At 31.9% G+C, this 25,959-nt stretch overlaps 1 protein-coding gene across 4 annotated transcripts; it reads right to left on the bottom strand.

Moving 5' to 3' along the window:
- Positions 1–546: 546 nt before the first annotated feature.
- On the bottom strand, positions 547–22,503 carry LOC137000619 (DNA endonuclease RBBP8-like). 4 transcript variants are annotated; one of them, XM_067357790.1, is made up of 7 exons: positions 17,189–17,328; positions 16,477–16,597; positions 5,663–10,293; positions 1,422–1,972; positions 1,256–1,352; positions 1,053–1,155; positions 547–969 (listed from the first exon to the last, which is right to left on the bottom strand). In XM_067357790.1, the coding sequence occupies exons 4-7, from the start codon at positions 1,946–1,948 to the stop codon at positions 914–916; spliced, it is 783 nt and encodes a 260-aa protein (XP_067213891.1). In that variant the 5' UTR covers positions 1,949–1,972; positions 5,663–10,293; positions 16,477–16,597; positions 17,189–17,328; the 3' UTR covers positions 547–913. The 4 variants fall into 4 exon arrangements, 3 of the variants coding, with proteins under 3 accessions (XP_067213891.1, XP_067213893.1, XP_067213892.1); XM_067357792.1 differs by lacking the exons at positions 5,663–10,293; positions 16,477–16,597; positions 17,189–17,328 and adding exons at positions 2,079–2,332; positions 2,453–2,881; XR_010890888.1 differs by lacking the exons at positions 547–969; positions 1,053–1,155; positions 1,256–1,352; positions 1,422–1,972 and adding exons at positions 3,164–4,828; positions 17,449–21,761; positions 21,864–22,503 and having other exon boundaries at positions 17,189–17,368.
- Positions 22,504–25,959: the final 3,456 nt, after the last annotated feature.

Here is a 25,959-nt window from a genome sequence, read left to right as displayed (position 1 = left end):
ATCGCCCTGAAGCGGCCAGCTTTGGCCAATAGAAGAGGAATTGTGTTCCATCAGGACAACGCCAGGCCACACACATCGATAGTGACTCGCCAAAAGCTCCGGGAGCTTGGTTGGGAGGTTCTTATGCATCCACCTTATAGTCCGGACCTGGCGCCAAGTGATTACTACCTGTTCCTGTCTATGGCGAATAATTTTGCTGGTGAAAAATTTGCCTCAAGAGAAGCTTGTGAAAATCGACTGTCCCAGTTTTTTACCAGTAGGGACGAGGGTTTCTATGAGAGAGGCATTATGAAATTACCTTCAAAATGGCAACAAGTTATCGAACAAAACGGTGCATATTTGACCTAAATCGGATCATTCTAACTATGCTAAATAAAGCCTTCAATTTAATGCAAAAATAATGGATTACTTTTTACTACACCTAATATATAAATCTATATATTATGTTATCCAAAATATAATATATACATGTAAAATAATAAATCAATCTATGTTCAAGCCATGAAAGCACTTAATACTTCCTTCCGGTCATATTTGACGCATGTATAATATTTTGAATACAGATGTTTTATGTTTGTTTAGTTTCATCAAACTTTAAGAAATACAAAATACATGGAATAATTGAAACAAATATATTTACAAACAAATTTAGAATGACAGGTTCGTAAGATCAAAGTCACAAATGTAAATAATCGAGGCAAATACGAGCCGAACACGGATGGTAATGCGTTGAGCTTTGTAGAAAATTAATTTTTCTACGAAGCTAAATGCTGTGCACAAGGTACAAATTTTCTTGGTACATCACCAAGCATTATAATGTAAATGTTCTCCATTCGAGATACAATTTAAATATATTTACTATTTTTAATATTAAACATATTATGTTCTTACTTATATTGTAATTGACTATGTCTCAATTTAAATTTTGCCGATAAGTGGATGTCTCAGGAAATTCTGGATTCCAAAAACCTGTACAAAAATTTAATGTTTTATCATATATATGTATTATGTATAATATATAAAGTATATATGGAAATACACAAAACTTATACCTTCTGGTGTATTTGCTGGTCTCTCGTATCTGTGTCGGTGACGCGAGACTTGATTTCTCCGTTTCTGCAACTTTTCTCCCATCAATGACAAATTCTTGTAATACTGAAAATAAAACAAGATTAGAAATTAATTTTTTTTTTTTGTAAAAAAATGTGCTTTATGCAATTATATGTATGTATATTATTTGTTAACTGTCTATTACCTGTTTGCATTCCCAGCAATCCCAGCCATCTATTTTTGCTCTGTCAGCTTTGCATCGCATATTAAGCTGCTCTGGAATGTTTTTCTTTCTTTTTTTCCTGCAAATAATTTTTTATGTATCAGATGGACAAAGAAAATTACATTAACTTGTATTAAAAAATATTTACCTATTTTTCTTCAGTAATATTTCCACAGGTGGTTTATTTTCCGTATCACATAAATTGATGTTATTTATGTCATTGATGTCATTCCTCTTTAATTTCTCTTTTAAACGTCTAGCTCTATTAGATCTACTCTCTGTAGGACTGAGCTCTACTACATCATCTTCGACAGTTTCATTGGTGCTTGAAGCATTACTTTTCGAAGTAACAAATACTTTTTCTAGAGAAATATCACTAATGGAATTCTCTTCTGTTTTTGGCAATATGCTAGTTGGTTTATTTGGCAATGATATCTTCTTTTCGTTGCACTTTGCTGATTGAAACACAAGTCGAGATTGCTTCATCAGATTTTTGCCATATATTCTAGGGCATCCATGGAATAATATTGATGGACTTTTTGGTGGACTGGTAATTTTCTTGTCAGAATCGATGAAACTCGTATTCAATGTATCTAATCCCAAAAAGGGTCTATCAGCTTTTATAGAAATATCATGTTTTTTATCATTGCTCTTCTTTTTCATGTGCTTCTTCATAGTAAAGTTATTGGTTCGTCATCGCTGATTTAATAAAAAATACATTAAAGAATAAAGAATTATAATTTATAGTAACGTATGAGTGCAGTGTAAGAGTAGCAACAAAGTATAAAGATACAATTTTGCTTACCTTTTTACATTCGTTACCTACGGGCACATCCACTTCACTGTCAGTTAATTTTAATGTCAAGTCTGAGTCTGACTCAAACTTATCAATGTTATATATATCGAGCGCGGATATATCGTGAATCCAGCACTGTACGTATATATTAGTGGGGTTATCTGTTAAGAAGCATTTTCGGACATATGTTTATTAAACAATTTTAACTCTAAATAACTTCAATAACACGCCCTTAAGCTATGAACCTCGAGTCATGGGACACTCTGTACATAAAATTAACAATTTTTACAGTAACAAATATTATGAAGTCGTTATATATTCCTATTTTACAATAAAATGTAAAAAGAAAAATAATTTTTATGTAATTTTTATTGTAAACGTACCATGTATAATAAATGAATCCCCACACATTGAGAAGCATATTCATAATTAAAAAATTATTAAATTCTAAAGAAGACCGCCTTTCATGTGAATAATAAAGATGTATGAAATATATACAAAAAAGGACAAAAATAATCTTTTTCATAAGTCAAAATTAAAAATAGTGTAAAAACAAAACATTAAATAATTGAAAAATCTATTATCAAAAATTTATAGCAGCTACTACATACTTATATGTGTCAGTGCCTTCATTACTGCTATTATTATCACTTTTATCAGTTTCAAAAAATGGCATTCTGTAACATTTTGTTACAACATTTGTTAAAGGAACAATTTCATTATTAAGTAATTTTGAACATACGAAAAATTCAACTTTGTCAGATAAAATGCCAACATCATAAAAATGTTTAACGTATTTAAATTTTTTTACAATAAAATAATATTGTTCATCCGCTACAAGAATATTTTGAATCAAACAAATTGATGAACATTTCAAAAGACAACAGTTATTGTTAAGACGAAGACTAAAAATCATGTTATTGTATTCTAATTTTTTATATTGCTTACAAAGAAGGAATATTTCATCTTGAATTAATGGACCAGATTCATGTGATTGTGATACTCGAATGTGATTATTCATTGTCAACTTTTCATAGTGTATTGATTGTCCATGATATTCGCTCATTCTTCGAATAAACTGCTGCAAAGGAAGATGTGGCTTCCTGATATACTTTCTGATAAATGGAATTTTATTTTCAAATGGAAAAGTAGAAATGGTGTCTAAGGGTCCAAATCTTTTGACATCTTCTGTTAAATGTAACAAGCCATGAATGTTGTAAGATATAAAATCCTTGCCGTAAATATTCTCAGATAATAAAACAAATTTTTTTAATGCAATATCAGAGAAATGCAATAATTTTTGTGAATATGTTGAAGATATTAATATACGTATTGATGTATGAAGCAACAAAAAATGCAAATAAACATCTTCTTGCAATATTCCACTTAGTACAACAGGACTTGTATATAGTAAGAATTGTCGGAATTCTGTGGCTTTATAATCTCTCCAATCTTTCAAAGATCTTGGTGATCGAGAAAATTCTACTGGACAATATTTCCGTATACTTTCCAATCTTGAAGATATCAAGTCAATATGTCTAGCAGATAATTTTGCGGATTTTGTAAAATTTCCAATCAACCATGCTTTACAAAGTCTTCTTACCACGCCTAGACACACTAAATGCATGTAATCAAATGGCACTTGAGATACCATATTTAATGGAATTTGTAACAGAGGACTAACTGTCTCATTACTATGATGATTATTATATTTCCATTGTGCGTATTCATTATCTGTACGAGGCTCATGAGTTGTACCAAGGAAAGACATTGTTCCATTTAAATAAAGACCTGAAACTTTACATTTAGAACAAGGATATTTGGCATTGTGAGCTTTATGATTTAAAATAAATGCTCTAGCAGGAGCATCGGCTATAAAACTCCTATAAATAATAGGTATTAATTTATTTCGATAAACAATACCTCTAGCATTAGAAATTTTTTTTATTTCTTCAATAAAATATTTAAAAAATATATTTGGATTATTAGGTTTTTTATAACCTTTGTATATTCCAACTATTCCAGGACTATTATCAGTTATATTGTAAATTCGAAATTGAATAGGCCAAATTTGAATTTTTCCATTACGATGTAATTGTGCTCCATCAGTACTAATATCTATCTCTAAGGAAAGTGGAATTGCATGAGAATGCATGTTAGATAATTTTGCAATAATAGATACTTCGAAGCCAATATGAACATATTCTCCATCTTCAAGTTTTACAATTTCTCCAGTGTTAGAAGGAGTCTTTAAAAGAGTGCGTATGTCCTTAGGTAAATATGAAAAACAAGAATGAGAAATTAATACTTTCAATATTGCATTTCCCTGAACATGAGTGAAATTATTTTGAACAAAACAAGAAACTAATTGTTTGTGGAAATTATCAATTATTTCAATATTGTTGTCGTCAGAATAATCACATTCTTCATCAGTATAATTATGGTTAATCCATACATCCTCATCAGAATCTATTTCAGAAAATTCCGCATTAATTTCTTCATTTTGAAACTGAAATAATTCATTATTCGAAGAATTTACATCTAAACATAGAGATTCATTGCACATTCCATCTTTTGTATTCACTTGAAACAGATAATTATCTACTGATCTTGTATTGTATGTTTTCTCATGTATTGTTGTGTTATGCACATTTTCCTTAATTGCTTTCTTTATTCGCTGTTGTTGACGAACAGAAAGGCTATTAAATGGCTTCTGAGATGGACGATCATAAACCGGCTTCATTGTGGAATAATCTAGGCTGTAATTTATAAAAATAATGTAGTTTATAAAATTTTTAAAAATTTATAACTGTAAAATTCTGTAAAGTTTTCAAATATATTGCATTGCAGATTACATTAAGGCAGGAATCAGTTTAAAGAAGAACTACAGCTTCTATTGAGAATTAAAAGAAAATATTAAAATAATAAAAGTCAGAACTAAAAAACGTCGATAAATTCGGATTATCATTATGTATAACTTAATTGCATCATCTGTTCTTTTTATGAAAATAATAGAAAACAAAACAATACAATATAAAGAATACAGAAAATACAAGAAAATAATTGCAAATTTTACTGAACATATATAGTTATATTTTTCCATCTTAAATTTTATATGTTACAATATAAAAGAAAATAATATGACATATTTTATAATTTTAATGTATATACTTCTTTCAAAAACATATATATATATATATATATACATACATATAACTTTATTAAAATTACAATCCCAGACAGTACAAATGTCTAAAATACGTTTAAAAACTTGTAGACATACATCTTGTAAATGTTTTTAAGACATTTGTACTGTCTGGGATAGGAATCTGTTTCTTTATACAGAGTTACATGTATATATTTTTCTACAAATCATATTTTTTTATATTATGACAAAAAAATGTAATAAAAATGATAGTTTTTAAAATGTAGATAATATGCATATAAAAATATATTTATTTTTAAACTGACTTTTCTGACTTTTCACATAAAGTTGAAAATATATAGGTTAGAACACTTCAAAATATACTACGCTACAGATATAGAATATATTTCGAAAATATATGATGTTTTTATCGATACGAGTTACTTACGAGAAGAGTGAATGAGGGCTGCAGTAGAATGTGTTGAGCAGAGCAATGTTTTTCACTTAAATTAATACAGTCAGTCACGTATATCACATAACCGCAGTTACTATCGCTACTCGCTATTCCTTTGTTAGAATGCTTCCTGTGCGCTGCGCGGGACAAGTCGTTTGAGCACAACGACTGCAAGCAACTTACGAGCAAATATGGTATCCATTTGCATGTGATTTGCTGGTGTATAACGGACAATACATGAGCTTAATAAATTTGCGGGCAAAACTCACGTAAACCGCGTACAAAGTTTATATGCATAAGACGCGCAAACTTTGCGCGCAAGAAATGTTATCTGGGTATATACAGGGTGTCCCGCGTAAGGTGTACCACCGGGAACTGGGAGGTAGATGGGATTGAAATAAATATAAAAGTCCTTTACCGTTTTACGATATTCGCAATAATAAACGAGATATTAATTTTTACAATTGGACTAATGAGAGCGCGTCGAAAGAAGCGCTCGAGCCGCTCGAGGTCTAGCCCGGCCTAGTCTATCATACATTGGCTGCGGGCGGCGCGTTGGAAAGGCAAGAGGGGAAACGCGCCGTGGCTCGGCGCTCAGCTCACGTCTCGCCGCACCGCGCCTAACGTCACGCGTCTATGCCGCTACGCACAATCGCGATTACAATATGTATGTTGTATAATAATGACAAATAACTTATTTAGGGAAGAAAATAATAAAAGATCGCGAATTTGCGATAAAGTACGATACGATAAAGAAAAAAATTACAATTGTGGATACTGTAATTAAGTTATTTTGTATTTATGCGTTAATTTTTTACATTAACACGATTCTGTTACTTTTACTTTATTATGATATTTATTTGTTGTGTACATTTGGTATGAATTTTTTCACAGTGCAAGGAAACGCTATCGTTTCCACACCACCTTGAGGTAGATAGCTTGGCGCGTTTTTTTTTAAAGTGGTTTCCCCAGTAGGCCTAATCCACTCTTCTCACACTTCTAATTAAGTGTATGTTCAAAGTGCCTTCCTTGCATTTGCAAACATACTTCTACTCTCCGAGAAATTTGCCGTGTTGCACGGTGCGCCATATCTGGAGTGATGGTTTGAAAGGCCGCTATGATTTCATCACGTACCTCATTTTCAGTACCATCACGTTTATGCTCGACTAAAGCTTTGATATAGCCCCAAACGAAATAATCGAGCACGTTTAAATCTGGCGATCGTGCCGGCCAAACGATCGGACCACCCCGACCGATCCATCTATCCGAAAAACGATCATTTAAAATTTCTCGTACTCTACGAGAATAATGTGCGGGAGCTCCATCGTGCTGAAAAATCAGCGTTTCCCGCTCTCGAAGAGGAATGTCCTCCAAAAGAATGGGCAATTCATTTTCCAGAAATTCTGCATATCTTTGTCCATTGAGATGTGCCGGTAAAAAATACGGCCCGATCTGAAAATTTGCCACAGAAACGTTATGGAAACAATGCAATAGAAAAAAATGTCTTTATTTGCAAGAATATTTACCACTCTGTTTGCAAATATTCCTGCCCACACATTTATGGACCACCGATATTGGAAGGTGCACTGACGAACAGCTTGCGGATTCTCCTCTTCCCAAAACAAGAAATTGTGAGAATTGAATACACCATTCGGCGAAAAAGTTGCTTCGTCCGTCCATAAAATGTGATCGGGAAATGAAACATTTCGCCGACATTGTGCAAGGAATCCTGCGCAAGTTTTATTCATGATTATTATACAGTTAAAAGCGCTATAAATATCAAATAAAAATTAGAATAAAATCATAAAAATACCTTCACAGAAATAGATGCGCTGTATTTCATCTCGTGGAAAAAGTTGCTGCACACGTTGAAAATGGAAAGGATGCAATCCATTTTCTTGCAAAACACGATGCACTGTGGTTCGTGGTATACCAAGTGCGCGACTTACACGGCGTATAGTATTTTGGGGATTTTCCTCGAACGCACGCAGAATTTGTTCGTCGTTGTTGACGTGACGACGCAATACCCTGTCACGGTTTTCATGCATCATAACAACTCCTGTTTCTATTGCGCGTAGGAAACACCTCGTTATTGTGTGTCTGCTTGCATGCCGACGATTCGGAAATCGCTCCGCGTACAGACGCTCCGCGACACGAGCATTTCCTCTGGCCATACCGTAAAAATAAATCATGTAAGTATACTCTTCCGTTGTAAAATTCATTATAAGCGCACTCTAATAATACATTACTAAGAACAGATACGTGCAACAAATGTGAATACGAGAAAAAAACAATATATGACCACAAGAAAAAAATAATTGAAAATATATTTTCAATTGTTTTTTTCTCGTATTTACATTTGTTGCACGTATCTGTTCTTAGTAATGTATTATTAGAGTGCGCTTATAATGAATTTTACAACGGAAGAGTATACTTACATGATTTATTTTTACGGTATGGCCAGAGGAAATGCTCGTGTCGCGGAGCGTCTGTACGCGGAGCGATTTCCGAATCGTCGGCATGCAAGCAGACACACAATAACGAGGTGTTTCCTACGCGCAATAGAAACAGGAGTTGTTATGATGCATGAAAACCGTGACAGGGTATTGCGTCGTCACGTCAACAACGACGAACAAATTCTGCGTGCGTTCGAGGAAAATCCCCAAAATACTATACGCCGTGTAAGTCGCGCACTTGGTATACCACGAACCACAGTGCATCGTGTTTTGCAAGAAAATGGATTGCATCCTTTCCATTTTCAACGTGTGCAGCAACTTTTTCCACGAGATGAAATACAGCGCATCTATTTCTGTGAAGGTATTTTTATGATTTTATTCTAATTTTTATTTGATATTTATAGCGCTTTTAACTGTATAATAATCATGAATAAAACTTGCGCAGGATTCCTTGCACAATGTCGGCGAAATGTTTCATTTCCCGATCACATTTTATGGACGGACGAAGCAACTTTTTCGCCGAATGGTGTATTCAATTCTCACAATTTCTTGTTTTGGGAAGAGGAGAATCCGCAAGCTGTTCGTCAGTGCACCTTCCAATATCGGTGGTCCATAAATGTGTGGGCAGGAATATTTGCAAACAGAGTGGTAAATATTCTTGCAAATAAAGACATTTTTTTCTATTGCATTGTTTCCATAACGTTTCTGTGGCAAATTTTCAGATCGGGCCGTATTTTTTACCGGCACATCTCAATGGACAAAGATATGCAGAATTTCTGGAAAATGAATTGCCCATTCTTTTGGAGGACATTCCTCTTCGAGAGCGGGAAACGCTGATTTTTCAGCACGATGGAGCTCCCGCACATTATTCTCGTAGAGTACGAGAAATTTTAAATGATCGTTTTTCGGATAGATGGATCGGTCGGGGTGGTCCGATCGTTTGGCCGGCACGATCGCCAGATTTAAACGTGCTCGATTATTTCGTTTGGGGCTATATCAAAGCTTTAGTCGAGCATAAACGTGATGGTACTGAAAATGAGGTACGTGATGAAATCATAGCGGCCTTTCAAACCATCACTCCAGATATGGCGCACCGTGCAACACGGCAAATTTCTCGGAGAGTAGAAGTATGTTTGCAAATGCAAGGAAGGCACTTTGAACATACACTTAATTAGAAGTGTGAGAAGAGTGGATTAGGCCTACTGGGGAAACCACTTTAAAAAAAAAACGCGCCAAGCTATCTACCTCAAGGTGGTGTGGGAACGATAGCGTTTCCTTGCACTGTGAAAAAATTCATATCAAATGTACACAACAAATAAATATCATAATAAAGTAAAAGTAACAGAATCGTGTTAATGTAAAAAATTAACGCATAAATACAAAATAACTTAATTACAGTATCCACAATTGTAATTTTTTTCTTTATCGTATCGTACTTTATCGCAAATTCGCGATCTTTTATTATTTTCTTCCCTAAATAAGTTATTTGTCATTATTATACAACATACATATTGTAATCGCGATTGTGCGTAGCGGCATAGACGCGTGACGTTAGGCGCGGTGCGGCGAGACGTGAGCTGAGCGCCGAGCCACGGCGCGTTTCCCCTCTTGCCTTTCCAACGCGCCGCCCGCAGCCAATGTATGATAGACTAGGCCGGGCTAGACCTCGAGCGGCTCGAGCGCTTCTCTCGACGCGCTCTCATTAGTCCAATTGTAAAAATTAATATCTCGTTTATTATTGCGAATATCGTAAAACGGTAAAGGACTTTTATATTTATTTCAATCCCATCTACCTCCCAGTTCCCGGTGGTACACCTTACGCGGGACACCCTGTATAATGTTCTGAAAAATATACTAAAACTTGAAAAATACTTACTTTCTGCAGACACTATCAAATATTTCTTTCAATGGTAAAGATGTATCTCGACAAAGTTGCAGCATTTCTTGTTTCATGATAAAATGCCTTACTTTCCATTTTATTGGAACATGAGTATGATCTTGAACTAAATGTATTTTGCCATCTTTATCAACTTTAAGGGTACCAAAACAATTCGTAGATCGACGAGTATTACATCTCAAAATATTTGGATTACGAGAATCCTTGTTATAAGTATAATCATCATAAACGTAAATTATTGTACCAGATTTCCTCCCATTTATTTCCTCCATCTAAAAAATAATTAAAAAACGTTAAAATTAATAAATTATTAACAACAAGCTACAGAGCCCAAGCTGGATTTTCGTGCTTAATTTATTAATATATTATAACAAATGTTTAGGTCAATCTAGACGTTTCGACCATCTGGTTGTGGTCATCTTCAGTAGTTAGTTATTATAAAATTCGGAACATATTAATGAACAATTGTTACTTATAAAACTAATTCGGATATTACAATCTTCTTATATTCGTTACATTTAAAAATTGTTTAGAAGGACAACACATCTTGAAAGTCATGCCTCTTCTAATAACACCAATCTTAAGATCATCAGGAAGGAAATCATGTTTTACATTAAACATACACGATGTCCTTTTTAAGACTTGAATTGTGGTTGATTGCAATTATTCTAAAACCAGCATGAACCAATGTCTACTTTTATCTTTATATTACTTGTTATTTATTAAAATTACTAAAAATATTCTTACCTCAATGCATAGCAGTACCGTCATGTTGTGTTTTCGTGTAAACTTTCTTATTTTAAAAAAACTAAGAACCAAAACTAAATTCGGTGTAACGAGTCAGTTTGCTAAAAATGATATTGGAGGTCCGTGTCGTTTGAGTGGACATGGCAAACTAGTTGAATATAATAGAGGATATATTAGAGAACTCGTATGTGAAGGAGATTCGTGGTGGGAGAGTGAGTGATCTTTAAGCAGTAAACAAATTGAGAACTGACAAATACAAGTTTGGCAGTAACTCAGTATCGTTCTGCTTATTGAGACTCGTTTTTTGCCGTTTTATGTGCAACATCTCGGAAATAAGCCTTTTGCTATAAGACATTTCCTTGTCTAATATTTCTACATTCTCCCAATCCATTTCATGGTTTTTTTCTAATCTATGACAAGAAATGACAGAAGGGGATCCCGTTCTTTTATTTATATCCGACTTGTGTTCTTTAATTCTAGTTTTCAATTTTCTCTTTGTTTGTCCCACATAACTAGCCTCGCAATCATGACACGTTACCTTATATACTACATCACATTGGCTCATGGATTCAATAATGTCTTTCCCTGTTTTTATAAACCTATTAAGTTTATTGTTACACGAAAAGGCTAAATGATGATTGTATTTTTTCATGTTCCGTGTGAATTTATCAAAAGTTTCTTTTATATATGGTATCGTAAAATAACCCGTTCTATCATTGCTATTTTTGTTTTTATTACAACAATTATTGCTAAATTTTTTAAGTCTTTCGTTAATACTATTAAAAATTAATTCCAATGGATAGCCGTTAATTAAAAGTAGGGAAATCATTTCCTCGATGTTCTTGTGCCAATATTGTGGGTGTGTTAACTTTACAACTCTGTCAAATAAGCCAATGATAACATCTTTTTTGTGTGCCATGGGATGATGCGAATAAAAACTTAAATATCTGCCCGAAAAAGTAGGTTTGTGGAACAAATCAAATTTAATAAAATTGTTTTCCGATATTAGTTTAACGTTTAGGAAATTGATATGATTATTTATTCCTCTTTCCAATGTGAATTGTAATCTGCTATGCATTGAGTTGAATGTCTCCAAAACTTCGTCTAAATGATTTTCTGGAGCCGTAAATAGTATGTCGTCAACATACCTAAAATAAAACGGTAATTTGTAAGGTAGACGTTCGATTGCTGAATTTTCCAAATCTTGTAACACAAATTCTGCTATTATTGGAGAGAGAGGAGAACCCATTGGAGTGCCAAAAATTTGCTTGTAAATTACTTTATTAAAACTAAAATACGTTGAATTTAAAACTAAATTGATACCAATTAAAAATTCTTCTATTGGTATGGAATTGTACCTTCTAATCCATTCTCATCTGTTTTTTATGCTTTCTATTGCCTTTTCAACAGGAATGTTCGTAAAAAGAAAAACAACATCTAAAGAAGCAAGGCAATGATCCGATTCTAAAAAAACACCATTCAACTTTTCAACTAGATCAAAACTATTTTTTATGTTTCTTTTCGAATTAGGTACATTGTTTGCAAGGATTCCATGTAAAAAGTTAGCTATCTTATATAACGGGCTATTAATCGAAGATACTATTACTCTGAGAGGATATCCTTCTTTATGGATTTTTGGCAAACCGTAGGCTCTAGGTGTGTTTCCGTCCGTTTCCAAAAGACACCTGTATTTTATGTCATCTATGTAACCTCTCTCTCTCCATCTGGCAAGTAGAGACCTCAGTTTATCAGTTAATATTTTAGTTGGGTCTTTTTTAACAATTTGGTAGGTGTTGGTGTCAGAAAGTATGTCGACCATTTTTTCCATATATTCTGATTTTTTCATGACTACTGTACTATTGCCTTTATCAGCCCTGGTGAATAATAGATCAGGGTTTTCATTTATAAATTTTTTTGTTTTGTACAACCAATTGAGTAACTTTCTGTCATCAACACTATTGCGGGAGTTTCCCTTACAGAACCCATTTATAATTGATATAGTATCATTTCTAACAGAACATTTGTAATCTTCACTCTTTCTTTCAATGTTTCTTTCAATGTTTTTTATGACTTCAATTGACATCGACATTTTTTCCGTGATAGGCATGTTAAAACGTTCTCCCAATTGTAACAAAAGCTCGACCTCTTTGGGAATTACAACATCTGATAAATTAACGAACCATTTTTTATGTTTGTCGTCTAAGGTCGACTGAGAGTTGAAATTGTCAGGCATTATTATTATATTCGAATTAATATCAGATCCAAAATTATTATGTGTTTTCACATTGTTAGTATTGAAAGCAATTGGTTTGATACTTGCTCTTCTATCAATGTTCTGTTTAGAAACTAACCATTCAATTTTTTTGTTTATCTTAACTAAGTTTCTAAACCACAATTTTTGGGAGCGTCTCTCTTGCCCATTAAAAAACGTATTGTATAAATTGAGTGGTAATCTTCTAGTTACAACCTCATATATTTTATGGCATTCTTTTCTGACGCATTGTAAAGTCGCGTAGGCATCATCTAATTCTAATCTTATTATTTTTCGAATAAGCTCTTTCCTGATATTATCAAAGATTGCTACTGATCTATGGTGGTATAGTTGTAGGCAATTTTTAAAAACAAATTTCAAATGTGAAGGAGTTAGATCTCTTTGTAGACAATTTTTAAGAAACCTGATTCGAATGCGTAATTTAATGCTTAAATTAACATTATTCATAAAATTCTTCAGTTGCAAATTCTTCAGTTAAAATTCTTCAGTTACAAATTTGCCAAAATGAAATTGGACAAAATTAAAAAAGGATTCACGCATTTTGAAGCTTGCGTTTATAAAATAAATTAAAACTATAATATTGGCTCAAATTATTCAAATAAATTATTAACAACAAGCTACAGAGCCCAAGCTGGATTTTCGTGCTTAATTTATTAATATATTATAACAAATGTTTAGGTCAATCTAGACGTTTCGACCATCTGGTTGTGGTCATCTTCAGTAGTTAGTTATTATAAAATTCGGAACATATTAATAAACAATCGTTACTTATAAAACTAATTCGGATATTACAATCTTCTTATATTCGTTACATTTAAAAATTGTTTAGAAGGACAACACATCTTGAAAGTCATGCCTCTTCTAATAACACCAATCTTAAGATCATCAGGAAGGAAATCATGTTTTACATTAAACATACACGATGTCCTTTTTAAGACTTGAATTGTGGTTGATTGCAATTATTCTAAAACCAGCATGAACCAATGTCTACTTTTATCTTTATATTACTTGTTATTTATTAAAATTACTAAAAATATTCTTACCTCAATGCATAGCAGTACCGTCATGTTGTGTTTTCGTGTAAACTTTCTTATTTTAAAAAAACTAAGAACCAAAACTAAATTCGGTGTAACGAGTCAGTTTGCTAAAAATGATATTGGAGGTCCGTGTCGTTTGAGTGGACATGGCAAACTAGTTGAATATAATAGAGGATATATTAGAGAACTCGTATGTGAAGGAGATTCGTGGTGGGAGAGTGAGTGATCTTTAAGCAGTAAACAAAATTAATAATATAATTTAAAAAAGTAGAATTAGAAATTGCTGGATAATAATGTTATATTGAAATTACTAACAGTTTTGCTATACATAAGCATTTCTCACAAATTCTTAGAATGTCACAGAATTCATTTATGGCATACATATCTGTACTACTATTAATAAGCATCTCCTTAAATGCACTCATAGATATAAACAATACTTCACTCACACTATATACAGATGCTCTGTACTCAATTAATATGTATTTTTTAAATGCAAAAACTATTAAGTGTTACTATTTATTTTCAAAATTAACACATAGTTTTTTCATTAAAATTACAAAATAAGCTATTTTCTTTTAAAAGTATAGTACAATACATAAAATATAATAAAATTTGGAATAGCATAACTTCTTTCCACATAAGCTGAATTTACATTACAGTATATAGAATAATATTCGACTATTATCGAATATTATCTATAATATTTTGCAATTTATTCAGAATCTGTTTTATGCTTAGCAAGCTATATTAAACTGAAATTAGCCATATGCTGATTAAATATTTCATATAAATAAATATATATAACGGCAAAACTAATTTCTTAAGAAAAAGTTATTGTTTATGAATATGTACGTGATACTTCAAACTAGAATTGAATACATTAATACATAGCAAGTAAAAAATTTTTCCTTTAAGTACTATTTTACTTACATTTGTAACGGAATGTTGACAACAGGCAAAAATACGCTTGGATAAGAACAATGTAAAAAAATATTTCGGTATATTTGATATTCTTCTGTAACTTAGAGTTACAACACGAGCACGGTAATTATAACAAAAGCGGTATTACGACAAGAGCATCTCAAGCACATATAACGACATACGCGAGCATAATATATATATAATATATAATATAGATTTAAGGTTATGTACCGCGGAAAAACATCGCAAGAAACATGCACGCATACGCTGCATTTATCAGATACAACGTTGGCACGTTATAACAAAAGCGATTTTACGACAAAAGCACATCAGACATGTAACAACACGAGCTCGTGGAAGATTGGCCGCGTTCAGCAGAACAACTGCTGAATTGTCGTCTAGTCATCACTTAACGTTGATTTGTTGGTTCTAAAAGTAAGAGCCAATCACGTTCGATTGCTACCAAGCGATTTGGGTTGCGTTCCGTTTTGCGCATAGCACGCATCGTTCGCATCGCTAATGCTTAGCGCATTGGCTGCGTTTCGTTTCATTATGCGCATGATACATGCTTTGAAACGGAACGATATTGAACGCATTAGAAGCGGAAAATCAAAATGGATTCCACAATAAATGTAATGATACTCTGCGTTTCTTCAATGAAGACTGGGAATTCGATCAATGACTCTTCCATTATGACTCTTCCTATTTTGACACTTTTTATAATATCGCTATCAATCGCCATGTGCAATTACGCAATCGCATGGAACGCATAAGCTGCTGCAACTCAAACTTGAGGTAGCTGATGCGTGTATTATGCGCTGCAGGTGGTGGGAATCTAGGGAATTCTAAGCGCTGTTCATGCGCGCATTGAGTGAAACGGAACGTTTTCTATGTAATTCGTGCGCATAATGTGCGAAACGGAACGCAACCATGTTCTGCTGAACGCGCCCATTGTACATGGCATGGCAAAAAGCACACAAATATGGCGTGGCTCCGAAGGTTCTCCCCTCTTGCGGCTTGCGCACAAAGAAAAGTGGGAAATTAGCGTGCATGCTCATATACGCATTTATTACATGCAGTGATGCCAATTCGAGCTCGCTGGTACCATTGGTACCGTAGTGGAGGGGATACCCATGGTACCAGCGAGCTCGAATTGGCATCACTGATTACATGCTTAGACCGATATTCATTTTTCAATATTATTAGTCACATTTAGCAGATATAACAGTTGTATATCAAATAGTATATTGCAATCACAAATAATATTTACTGATTACTGTGTTTCAACTGTTGACTCTGCTAAATGCGACCAATGTACTGCAAAGCTAGTCCTACATTGGTTGTTAAATTATTGTAACATCGAGATGCCGGCTCATTTTTTTTGTTATATATACGCCCAAAAAAGAATTTCAAAAAAGCTATGCAGATAATGCGTTTTTAAGTCAGTCTTATAGATACGGTATGTTTTTACTAACTTTTTCCCTTAATAAGAAATAATTTTTAATATTTGATTAAATGCGTTATATACCAAATATAAAAGTAAATATAAATATTTCCATCTTTTCTTCTATGTTTAAATTGTTCCTTCTGTTCCATCTGTAAACATATTTTATCTTTATTAGAATATATAAATTTATACTTTTTAAAATAGATTTTCTTAAATAAAATAATAAAAATAAAATTAAATGTGTTGCTTTTAACATAATCTATTTAAAAAATGTTAAAAATAAATATTTTTTTTTAAATTGAAATACTCTTTGGCAATGTACAGAACATAAGTACAAGTTTAACATTTTTTTAACATATGATGAATATATATAGCAAAAAAAATTTTTTTAAGATATACAAAAAGCATAAGCTTCCAATTCCATTTTTCATATATCGCTCATTTGCTGCAACAATGACATAATTCAAAATTTGCTAACTTTGAGTCACTCATATAGAAAAGAACAGATTTTGCTTGTTACTAGTAGAACAAAAGTGAAATATTAAATATCTCTATAAGAAAGTTGCTTCACTGTAATATAAAAATTATAATAAATTGTAACATTGAAACTTATTTTTTGGAAAATCATTACTTCTTAATTATATCACTGTTGTGACAAATTGTTGAGTCACTGTTGTTGCAAATTAGCGATACGTTGTTAAAAATAGAGATAAAGAGAAATTTATTTTCTTCATACTTACATAACGTGATAAACATTTCCCACATATGATATTTTACGCAATTATATGCTGGCAAGGCACCATCTATGCGAAATTGCAGTCGTTCCATGCAATACTTGCAATATACATGGCCACAATTCAATGCTTCTATATCCCCATTTAATATTATGTAACATTTGCTACATACTGGGGGAGTATTTACTGAAATTAAAAATACGTTTAATTTATCATAATAATTTAAATTAATAATTAAAATTTTTAAACAGTTAAAGAAGACTTACTGTTGTTGGAAATTGTTCCGCATGATAAGCACGGCCACATACACTCTTCCAGCATATATAATGAGCAGGTGTGTACTCTTAATTCTGTAGGATAAGATTCTCTTAAAATGAAAGCTAAACGTTTCATTTCATTGTACACCGTTTCACGAAACGGTCGTATATTATTATTAATTTCAATTATTTCATCTTCCATTAGATGTACAAATTTGCACACTCTATTGCCGTTGCATGATTCGTTATTACAGGCTATGATTTTATGATACATTTTACAAGGCTTTCTATAACACACGCGTATCATATAATCACGACAAATCATTTTTGCAATTAAAACTTATATTTTTGGAATAAAAGAACGACAATAGCAAAAATAATAATAGACAGAAAATAACGACAATAGCGAAATGTACGACACAAGCAAATATAACCTATACCAAAGTTGCATGCCGATAGTACTATGAACATTATAATATATAGACCACGCGTTGCATGGTCGATTTCATAAAGCCCGTATCAGACTAAAGATTAGAAGATTGAAATTGCGAATTAGAAATTGTAATTTAGCCAATTAGTATAAAGAAATAATAAGAGCTGAGTGAAGTAAATAAAACGTATTGAATAAAGTGTTGTGCAAGGGTTCTTTCGAGATGCGATGTCCCTGAGCGCGCGAAATTCTGACAAGCTGATTGGTAAACTTTAAGCCTTTCCCATTCAAATACTATAGTAGCCTCGACATTTTGGTATTAAGATTTTCGTCTCCAAATGACCTCAGGAATCTGCCATTAACGGGTGATACGGTAAGTCTGGGACACCCTGTATAACAGTATTAGGTTGCTTTATACTAATTAATCAAATTACAATCTCCAATTCATAATCACAATTTTTTAATCTTTAGTCTGACATGCACTTAAAGTCTGTTCCTTTGGCAGAACTGGTTGTATTAATACACAGTTTATACTTTTTTTCTCCCTTTGCTAAGAAATCATTATATTTGAGTTATGTCAATGTTATAGGAAACTGCTAAGTTTCACTATAGTAGCAAATAAATGATATTTTATTGAAAGCAGAAATATAGCTTCTGCACACAGGACGCAGTAAAGGCCTATCCAGACAAACTTGCATAGTCGCATAAACATATGCATAAGGAAATTGATTGGTCCATAAGCAAATGCATAAGGAAATGGACCAATCAATTTTCTTATGCATATGTTTATGCGACAATGTAAGTTTGTCTGGATAAGCTCTAACGCTTGCTGTGCAGCAAGAAGCGACGTGATAACCGAACCGTGATAATCGCTCTTATGGAAATATTGTAAATTGATTAGCTATCGCTTTGTCTTTTGTCGCGCGGCAAGCGTTGCCGTTTTGTGTGCAAAAGTCAATAAATATCGTTTGTTCGTATCGCGTGCCCCAACATGTTTTTACTCGCTCAAATGCGCTTTAATTTGTTTGTTCAATCAATTGGAACGCGTTAATCAATTGGAAGCGGGTAAGAGCGTGTTAGAGCATGTAAAAACATTGCGATGCGAACAAACCTAAAAGATGGCTCTTTGTAGTTTGCTGCAACAATAATATAACGCAAAAATGATGATTTCTCAAAGGTTATTGCACACAAAAAAGGTTTTAGTATTAATCGTAAAAAATAAGCAAATCAACCAATCACACTGAGCAATTAAGATTGCGCTCGCGTTATTGCTCACTATGATTGGTCGATTCGTTTATTTCTTACGGATAATGCTAAAATTTTTTTACGTGCAATGGCCTTTAGCAAGAAGAGAAAAAAATTATTAACTGTGTACTAATGCAGCCAATTCAGCCAAAAAGAACAAACTTATAAAATTGGCCATGCAACGCGTGGTCTATATTACGTCTATGGTGCTACCGGAATATGACATATTGTAGCGTATGTTGCATATTGTTGATATAACATTTTCGCTCTTGTCGTTTTCGCTTTTGTTGTTTTTGCTCTTATTGTTTTCGTTATTAATTATTGTCGTTTTTTTGCTTTTGTGCAAATATTGTGAGAATATTTCGGAAATATATTTTATTTTTATTTTGTTTTATATATTAGGTGTTAGATATGTCATTTTATGGCTTAAAACAAGGTAATTATAGCTTTTATATTATTCATAAAATTTTATATTTTATAACACATTATATAGTGATTTATGTTACTTCATAAAATAATACACCAAAAATTTTTCAGAAAATGTCTTGCAGAAAGCTTTCTGTCCAAAACCGAATTGCGCTGATTTGAATTGTGGCTTTGTTCACTCATATAAATACTGTTATGAATACCAAAATACAAAGTGTCCCAGACAGAATTGCCCGTACCTACATTGCACTAGCATTGAGCAATTTCGATACACAGTGACGGGTAAAGCGACAGACAATCTAAAAAGAGAAGTTGGTCGAACGTTACAAAGTGTGAACATATGCGGCGATTTCAAAAAAAATTTATGTAAACGAGCGATTTGTAATCGTCGACATATTCGTCATGATACACAGCCGCTTGAGTGTCCGATATGTCAAGAAACAATTGTAACAAAAACTTTTGGTGCGGCGACTTGCGGACATATATTTTGTTATAACTGTGCCTTACAATTTATAAGTCCTGATGAGGAAGGAATTAGCATAAAATGTCGAATATGTGAGCTACACGTAAAGTACAAAAAATTTATACGAACTTCAAGTATAATCTTTTATCAATACTATTTTTGTCCTTTTTTTGCGTTTATGTACTTTGTATATACTGTTTATGTAAGAAACAGTTATTTGCACAAATTAAATATTCAAAAGAAATATATAATATTGAGAATATATGTTCTACATATCATATCTAAACTATTTTTTTCTTATTGTATTATTTTCTTTGTATTATTTAATATAAAAATTAAGAATACAATACAGTAATATATATTATATCTATTCAAAAGATGTTTTGTATATTCAAAGCATAAGTTTTTTGATACTGCACAAATCTCATAAAAACTTTACGTCTAAATCTTTGTATTCAAATTTAATATTTACGAAACAAGATATTTGAAATATGCAAAAAGCATCTTATTGTTATGGTTCTAGATAAAGAAATACAGAATTAGATAATAATAAAGAATAATTTCTTTAATGTTTAGTTAAATGCATAACATAAGAGTTAAAGTTACATTATGTGAGTATGAAAAAAATAATAAAATTTCATCGTATAAAGAAATAAAAAACTTCCAGAGTTATCGCAAGGTTACTTTTGCTTTTTGTTCATTTCCTAATCTGTGTATTAATATAATCTGTTTCAGATTAATTTTTATTCTTCTTCAGTGTACATAGAACACATTCTTATGTCTTACCTTTGATTTTCGCCTAAATTTCATAGTCAGTCTCTTACTTGGTTTGGAGTGATGAGTTAGATAAGGTAAAGGGAAAGATTCTAAATAGGCTAAAATGGAAAGAAAAAGAAAAAAAGGAAAAATTAAAGACAAAACAATAGAATTAGGATAACAAGAGGATAAGAAGAGGAATTTTAAGAAAGAGAAAGAGTAAGGGTAACATACAGAATAGAAGTAGAAGGAAATAGGAGTGCAATAAGAAACAAAGAGCCAATTTAAGTATTTAGATAGTGAAAAATTTAATATGAAATAAATATTATATAAGAACTAGTCGATTAAATGCAATAGATGAATACATGTAAATAATAGGTATAATTGGTAAAATAAGATAAAGATTGTAAAGTAAAAGAAAGAAAATGTAATAAAAATACAAACAAATAAAGTAAGTAAATAGTAGAAGTAAACAAAAATGTTAATAGTAAATAGTAAGAAAATAATAGCAATAAAAGAATGTACTTAAAGTTTATATAAATTCTCTGTACGTTACATGTAACCTACACATTGGACATTGTATAATTATTTTTTCGTCATTACTTATAAATTGTAAGGCACAGTTGTAACAAAATATATGTCCGCACGTCGCAGCACCAAAAGTTTTCATTGTAATTGTTTCTCGACATATCGGACACTCAAGCGGCTGTGTATCAGGACGAATATGTCGACGATTACAAATCGCTCGTTTACATACATTTTTTTTGAAATCGCCGCATATGTTCACGCTTTGTAACGTTCGGCCAACTTCTCTTTTTAAATTGTCTGTTGCTTTACCCGTCACTGTGTATCGAAATTGCTCGACGCTGGTGCAATGTAGGTACGGGCAATTCTGTCTAGAACACTTTGTATTTTGGTATTCATAACAATATTTATATGAGTGAACAAAGCCACAATCCAAATCATCGCAATTGGGTTTTCGACAAGCTTTCTGCACATTTTCTGAAACATTTTTGGTGTATTATTTTATGAAATAATATTAATCAATATACTATATAATGTGTTATAAAATATAAAATTTTATGAATAACATAAAGTACCTACGTTGTTTTAAGCCATAAAATGACATATCTGACAACCAATATATAAAACAAAATGAAAATTAAACAACAAAAGCGAAAACGACGAGCGAAAATACTACAGAAGCGAAAATACTACAGAAGCAATATACAACACATGCTACAACAATGTCATATTCTGGATTCTGGACTCGGGAATACGTAACCCATAGACGTAATAATATATAGACCATGCGTTGCATGGCCAATTTCATAAGGTCTGTTCTTTTTGGCTGAATTGGCTGCATTAGTAAATAGTTTATACTTTATTCTCCCCTTGCTAAGAAATCATCATTTTTGCGTTATATTATTGTTGTAGCAAACCACAAAGCCACATCTTTTAGGTTTGTTTGCGTCGGAATGTTCTTACATGCTTTAACACGCTCTTACCCGCTTCTAATTGATTAACGCGTTTCAATTGATTGAACAAATAAATTGAAGCGCATTTAAGCAAGTAGGAACATGTTGGGGCACGCGATACGAACAAACCATATTTATTGACTCTTGCACACAAAACGACAACGCTTGCCGCGCGGCAAAAGACAACGCGGTAGCTAATCAATTTACAATACTTCCATAAAGCCCGTATCAGACGACGCATTGAAGATTGAGATTGAAGATTGAAGATTGGGAATTGACCAATTAGGAAGAAGCAATATTTGTTTGCGATATATGTGCCTGAAATGTTCTAGTCGTAATACCGCTTTTCTTATAACTACCGTGCTCGCCTTGTATGTGATAAATGCAGTACATACAATGTGCTCGATTTTCGCGATTTTTCCGCGGTACGTAACTTCTAATCTTGTCACAACTAAAACAAAACCGTATTGTTTTATCTTTCAAAAAATTGTCGTATATATTAAACCTTTCAAAAAAACCTGTCATATATATTATCAAGAGATATATTAAAACCTTTAAAAAAAAACTTGTATATATTAAAATTTTCAAAAAAGCTATTATATATACTTTCTACAAAAAAATATGATATCAGGAAATGGCACCAAGTGGGACTAAAATATTTAAAAAATAAAAATATTTAATTAAAAAATAAAAAAATATAAAAAATGTAATCAAAATAAAAGGATATTTATTAAAAAACGCAAAAAAACTTGGCGCTGCTACAGTAAACTACATGTTAATTTCATTGCTTTATAATACTTTGTGGTCACGCTTGAAACGTCATAGATGACGTCATTGCGACCGCGTCGAGCTCACGACGTCCGTGGTTCAAACGTGGGTCGTCGTAATCTTAGCTATTTTCGCGCGTGTTTTTAAACTAGAATGTTCGTGGTGTTTGACAGTGTTTGACAATGTCGTCGCAAATAATTCTTTTTTACAATACTGAAAGCGACACAGTTATAGAAGTAAATTTATCAGAAGATGCCGTGGTCGTCTAATGCGTTCCACTAAAATTTTCGCTTGCGACATTTGCGAGCTATTGGCTTAGTTTACACCGATTATTTAGTACGCGGACCAAGCACTAAATCAGCTTCTTTGATTGGTGTAAATTTTACACTAAACGATTTATACCTATCGGAGAAGCAGATTTAGTATTTGATACGCGTACTAAACAATCGGTGTAAACTAGGCCAGTGGAACGCGCAATTTTGCAGTTGTGGTCGCGGTCGTTGCGGGCGTTAAGTGGAACGCACCCGTAATAAACCGTGCATGCGCATACACGTTCCCGCGCTTCTTCTCACCCTGTCTACAGTTTTCTACCTGTGCGCGTGTCGTTAAGTGTTTGATGTGCTTTTGTCGTAAAATCGCTTTTGTTAAAACATGCTAATATTGTATCCGATAAATACGGCGTACGCGTGCAGAAACATTCTCGCGATGTTTTTCCGGTTCGATTTCGGTACATAACTTTATATCATGCTCGTGTGGTTATGTGTCTGAAACGCTCTTGTGGTAATACCGCTTTTGTTATAACAATTGTGCTGGTATAGTATTTGATAAAAGCAGTACATGTGTACTGTTTTTATTGCTCGATTCTCGCGATTTTTTCGCGGTATGTAACTTTTAATCTATCCTACGCTCGTGTCGTTATATGCCTGAAATACTGTCGTCGTAATACCGCTTTTGTCGTAACTATCGTGCTCGTGTTGTATCTCCAAGTAGCAATTAAAATATAAAATATACTAAAATATTTTTTGCAAGGAGAGTATCGTTTTTATCTAACATATTTTGCCTGTTTGCCTGTTTGCCTGTTTGCCTGTTTGATTATCATAGTAAGTAATAGAGTATCCGTAGCATGAAGAACTTTATATTTGATGCATATCAATATGTTTAAAGTAGACATGTACATATTCACAGACACAGTATGTTTCTTTTATGCAATTTTCTCTTGTTGATTAAATTCATCAACTATTCATCAACATGAAATATTTTATTAACCTGTTACTTATTGCTTTTGTTAACATGGTTAATTAAATATAAAAAAATTAAAAATAATGTGATTCTGTAATTACTCAATAGTACAATACAATATAAATTTCACTTATAAAGAATTTGTATGTGCAAAAATTATAATTAATATTTTGCTGCATCTTTAAAGAAATATTGTTTATTTTTTATTTTCATTATTCATTTTTAATGGAAGGTTTATATATTTAAAACTTTAATAAGTTACTTTTTATAATAATTTAATTTAAAAGTACATATTAATTGAGAACTGAGAATATTGACATTATTTCTGCGATATGAAAGATTTAACTGATATATTTTTTTCACTGTAGATGCAAACTGTTCCTGGAAAAAAGAAGGGGACACTTCTTTACGTATATGATGATTATTTGTACTATATAGACAGTCGCTACAACAATGTCTTTCGATGCAATACACGGAGGACAACCAAATGTCCTGGCTCAGTTGCTTTTCAAGATAATATTGTAACTGTTTTAAAAAAACATAATCATCCTAAGAAACCATTTATCAAAGCACAAATTGAAATGAAAGAAGAAATGTTAAAGCGCTCTCGTGAGACTCATACTGCACTAAAAGAAATCTTTGATTCAATATGCAGAAGGTTTAATTATTTTCTTTTTTTCAATATATTTCATCGAAATTTTTATGATTTATAACATAATAAAATTGAAACTTTGTAATTTCATTATTTTTAGATATCTTTTACATCAAAATGTTGTAATTTATAGGAATATCTCTGATATTTCTGATATTTTGAAATTTTTTTGATATTTTTATTTTGAAACTTGACATCTTTAGCATCTTGAGTTTTAATTTTTGATGTGCTTAGATTTTTTGATTTTATGTATTTTGTACAAAAGAATAATTACTGTATTGGAATTATTTGTATTAGATGAATCGAATAACATAGGCGTTCAGGTAGAAATGATTGAGTCCAAATTAATTGTTTTAAATGGTAAATGATAATAATTGACATTTAAAGTTTAAATAATTTACTACAATTTTTTTACATAATACATTTAAAATAGAGTCTGATATGCATCTATGTATATTATATAAATATTATTATATATAAAACAATTTATAAAAATTATAAAAATAATTTTTTGGACTTAGCAATTTTTTTTATATTAGAACCCACAATAATTTTGTAATATCTTGAACAATTATATCTTATACCTTTGATTTTCAATATTTTGATTTTGATTTAAATGTTTCAGACTTTTAGCAGTTTTCTTATTAATAGAAAGATAAAATATAAAAATCCATTTGTTGACTTGTAAATTTTGTTGTTGACTTATAAGTCCCTAGTGAACAATTGTTTGAAAAAATAAATAGCTACAGTTTTTAATTGACTCTTTTAGAAAACTTCTTTAATACAGTTTTGTATTAAATTATTGTTTACAACTTTTGCATCTTCTTTAATTATATTATTGAATACATTTACTGTTTTCTCAATCATAATTTTGCTGGAATAAGTACAATTTCATGTTCCATATTTTTCAACTCAAATGATGATTTTGAATGTTTACTAATATGTACAATCTAACAATATATTTTTTCATGTTATTATCTTTTTGCTTTAACATATTAGATATATTGTTTTTTTATGTGTTTTATTTGCATTTTTATTGTTAATACAATACAAGAAATTTTAT

The sequence above is a fragment of the Linepithema humile genome, chromosome 6, assembly GCF_040581485.1.
Source record: "Linepithema humile isolate Giens D197 chromosome 6, Lhum_UNIL_v1.0, whole genome shotgun sequence".
In the NCBI taxonomy this organism is placed as follows: domain Eukaryota; kingdom Metazoa; phylum Arthropoda; class Insecta; order Hymenoptera; family Formicidae; genus Linepithema; species Linepithema humile.
Note: the sequence above shows the minus strand (reverse complement) of the source record. Positions and strands in the feature narration are given on the sequence as shown.

Bases quoted from the DNA above. Each gene is read 5' to 3' on its own strand.
- LOC137000619 (XM_067357790.1), bottom strand. From the start codon at position 1,948: ATGAAGAAGCACATGAAAAAGAAGAGCAATGATAAAAAACATGATATT. The intron at 1,353-1,421 runs GTAAATATTTTT...AATTATTTGCAG, and splicing joins ATATTACTGAAGAAAAATAG to GAAAAAAAGAAAGAAAAACA. The intron at 1,156-1,255 runs GTAATAGACAGT...TTTTATTTTCAG, and splicing joins ATTGCTGGGAATGCAAACAG to TATTACAAGAATTTGTCATT.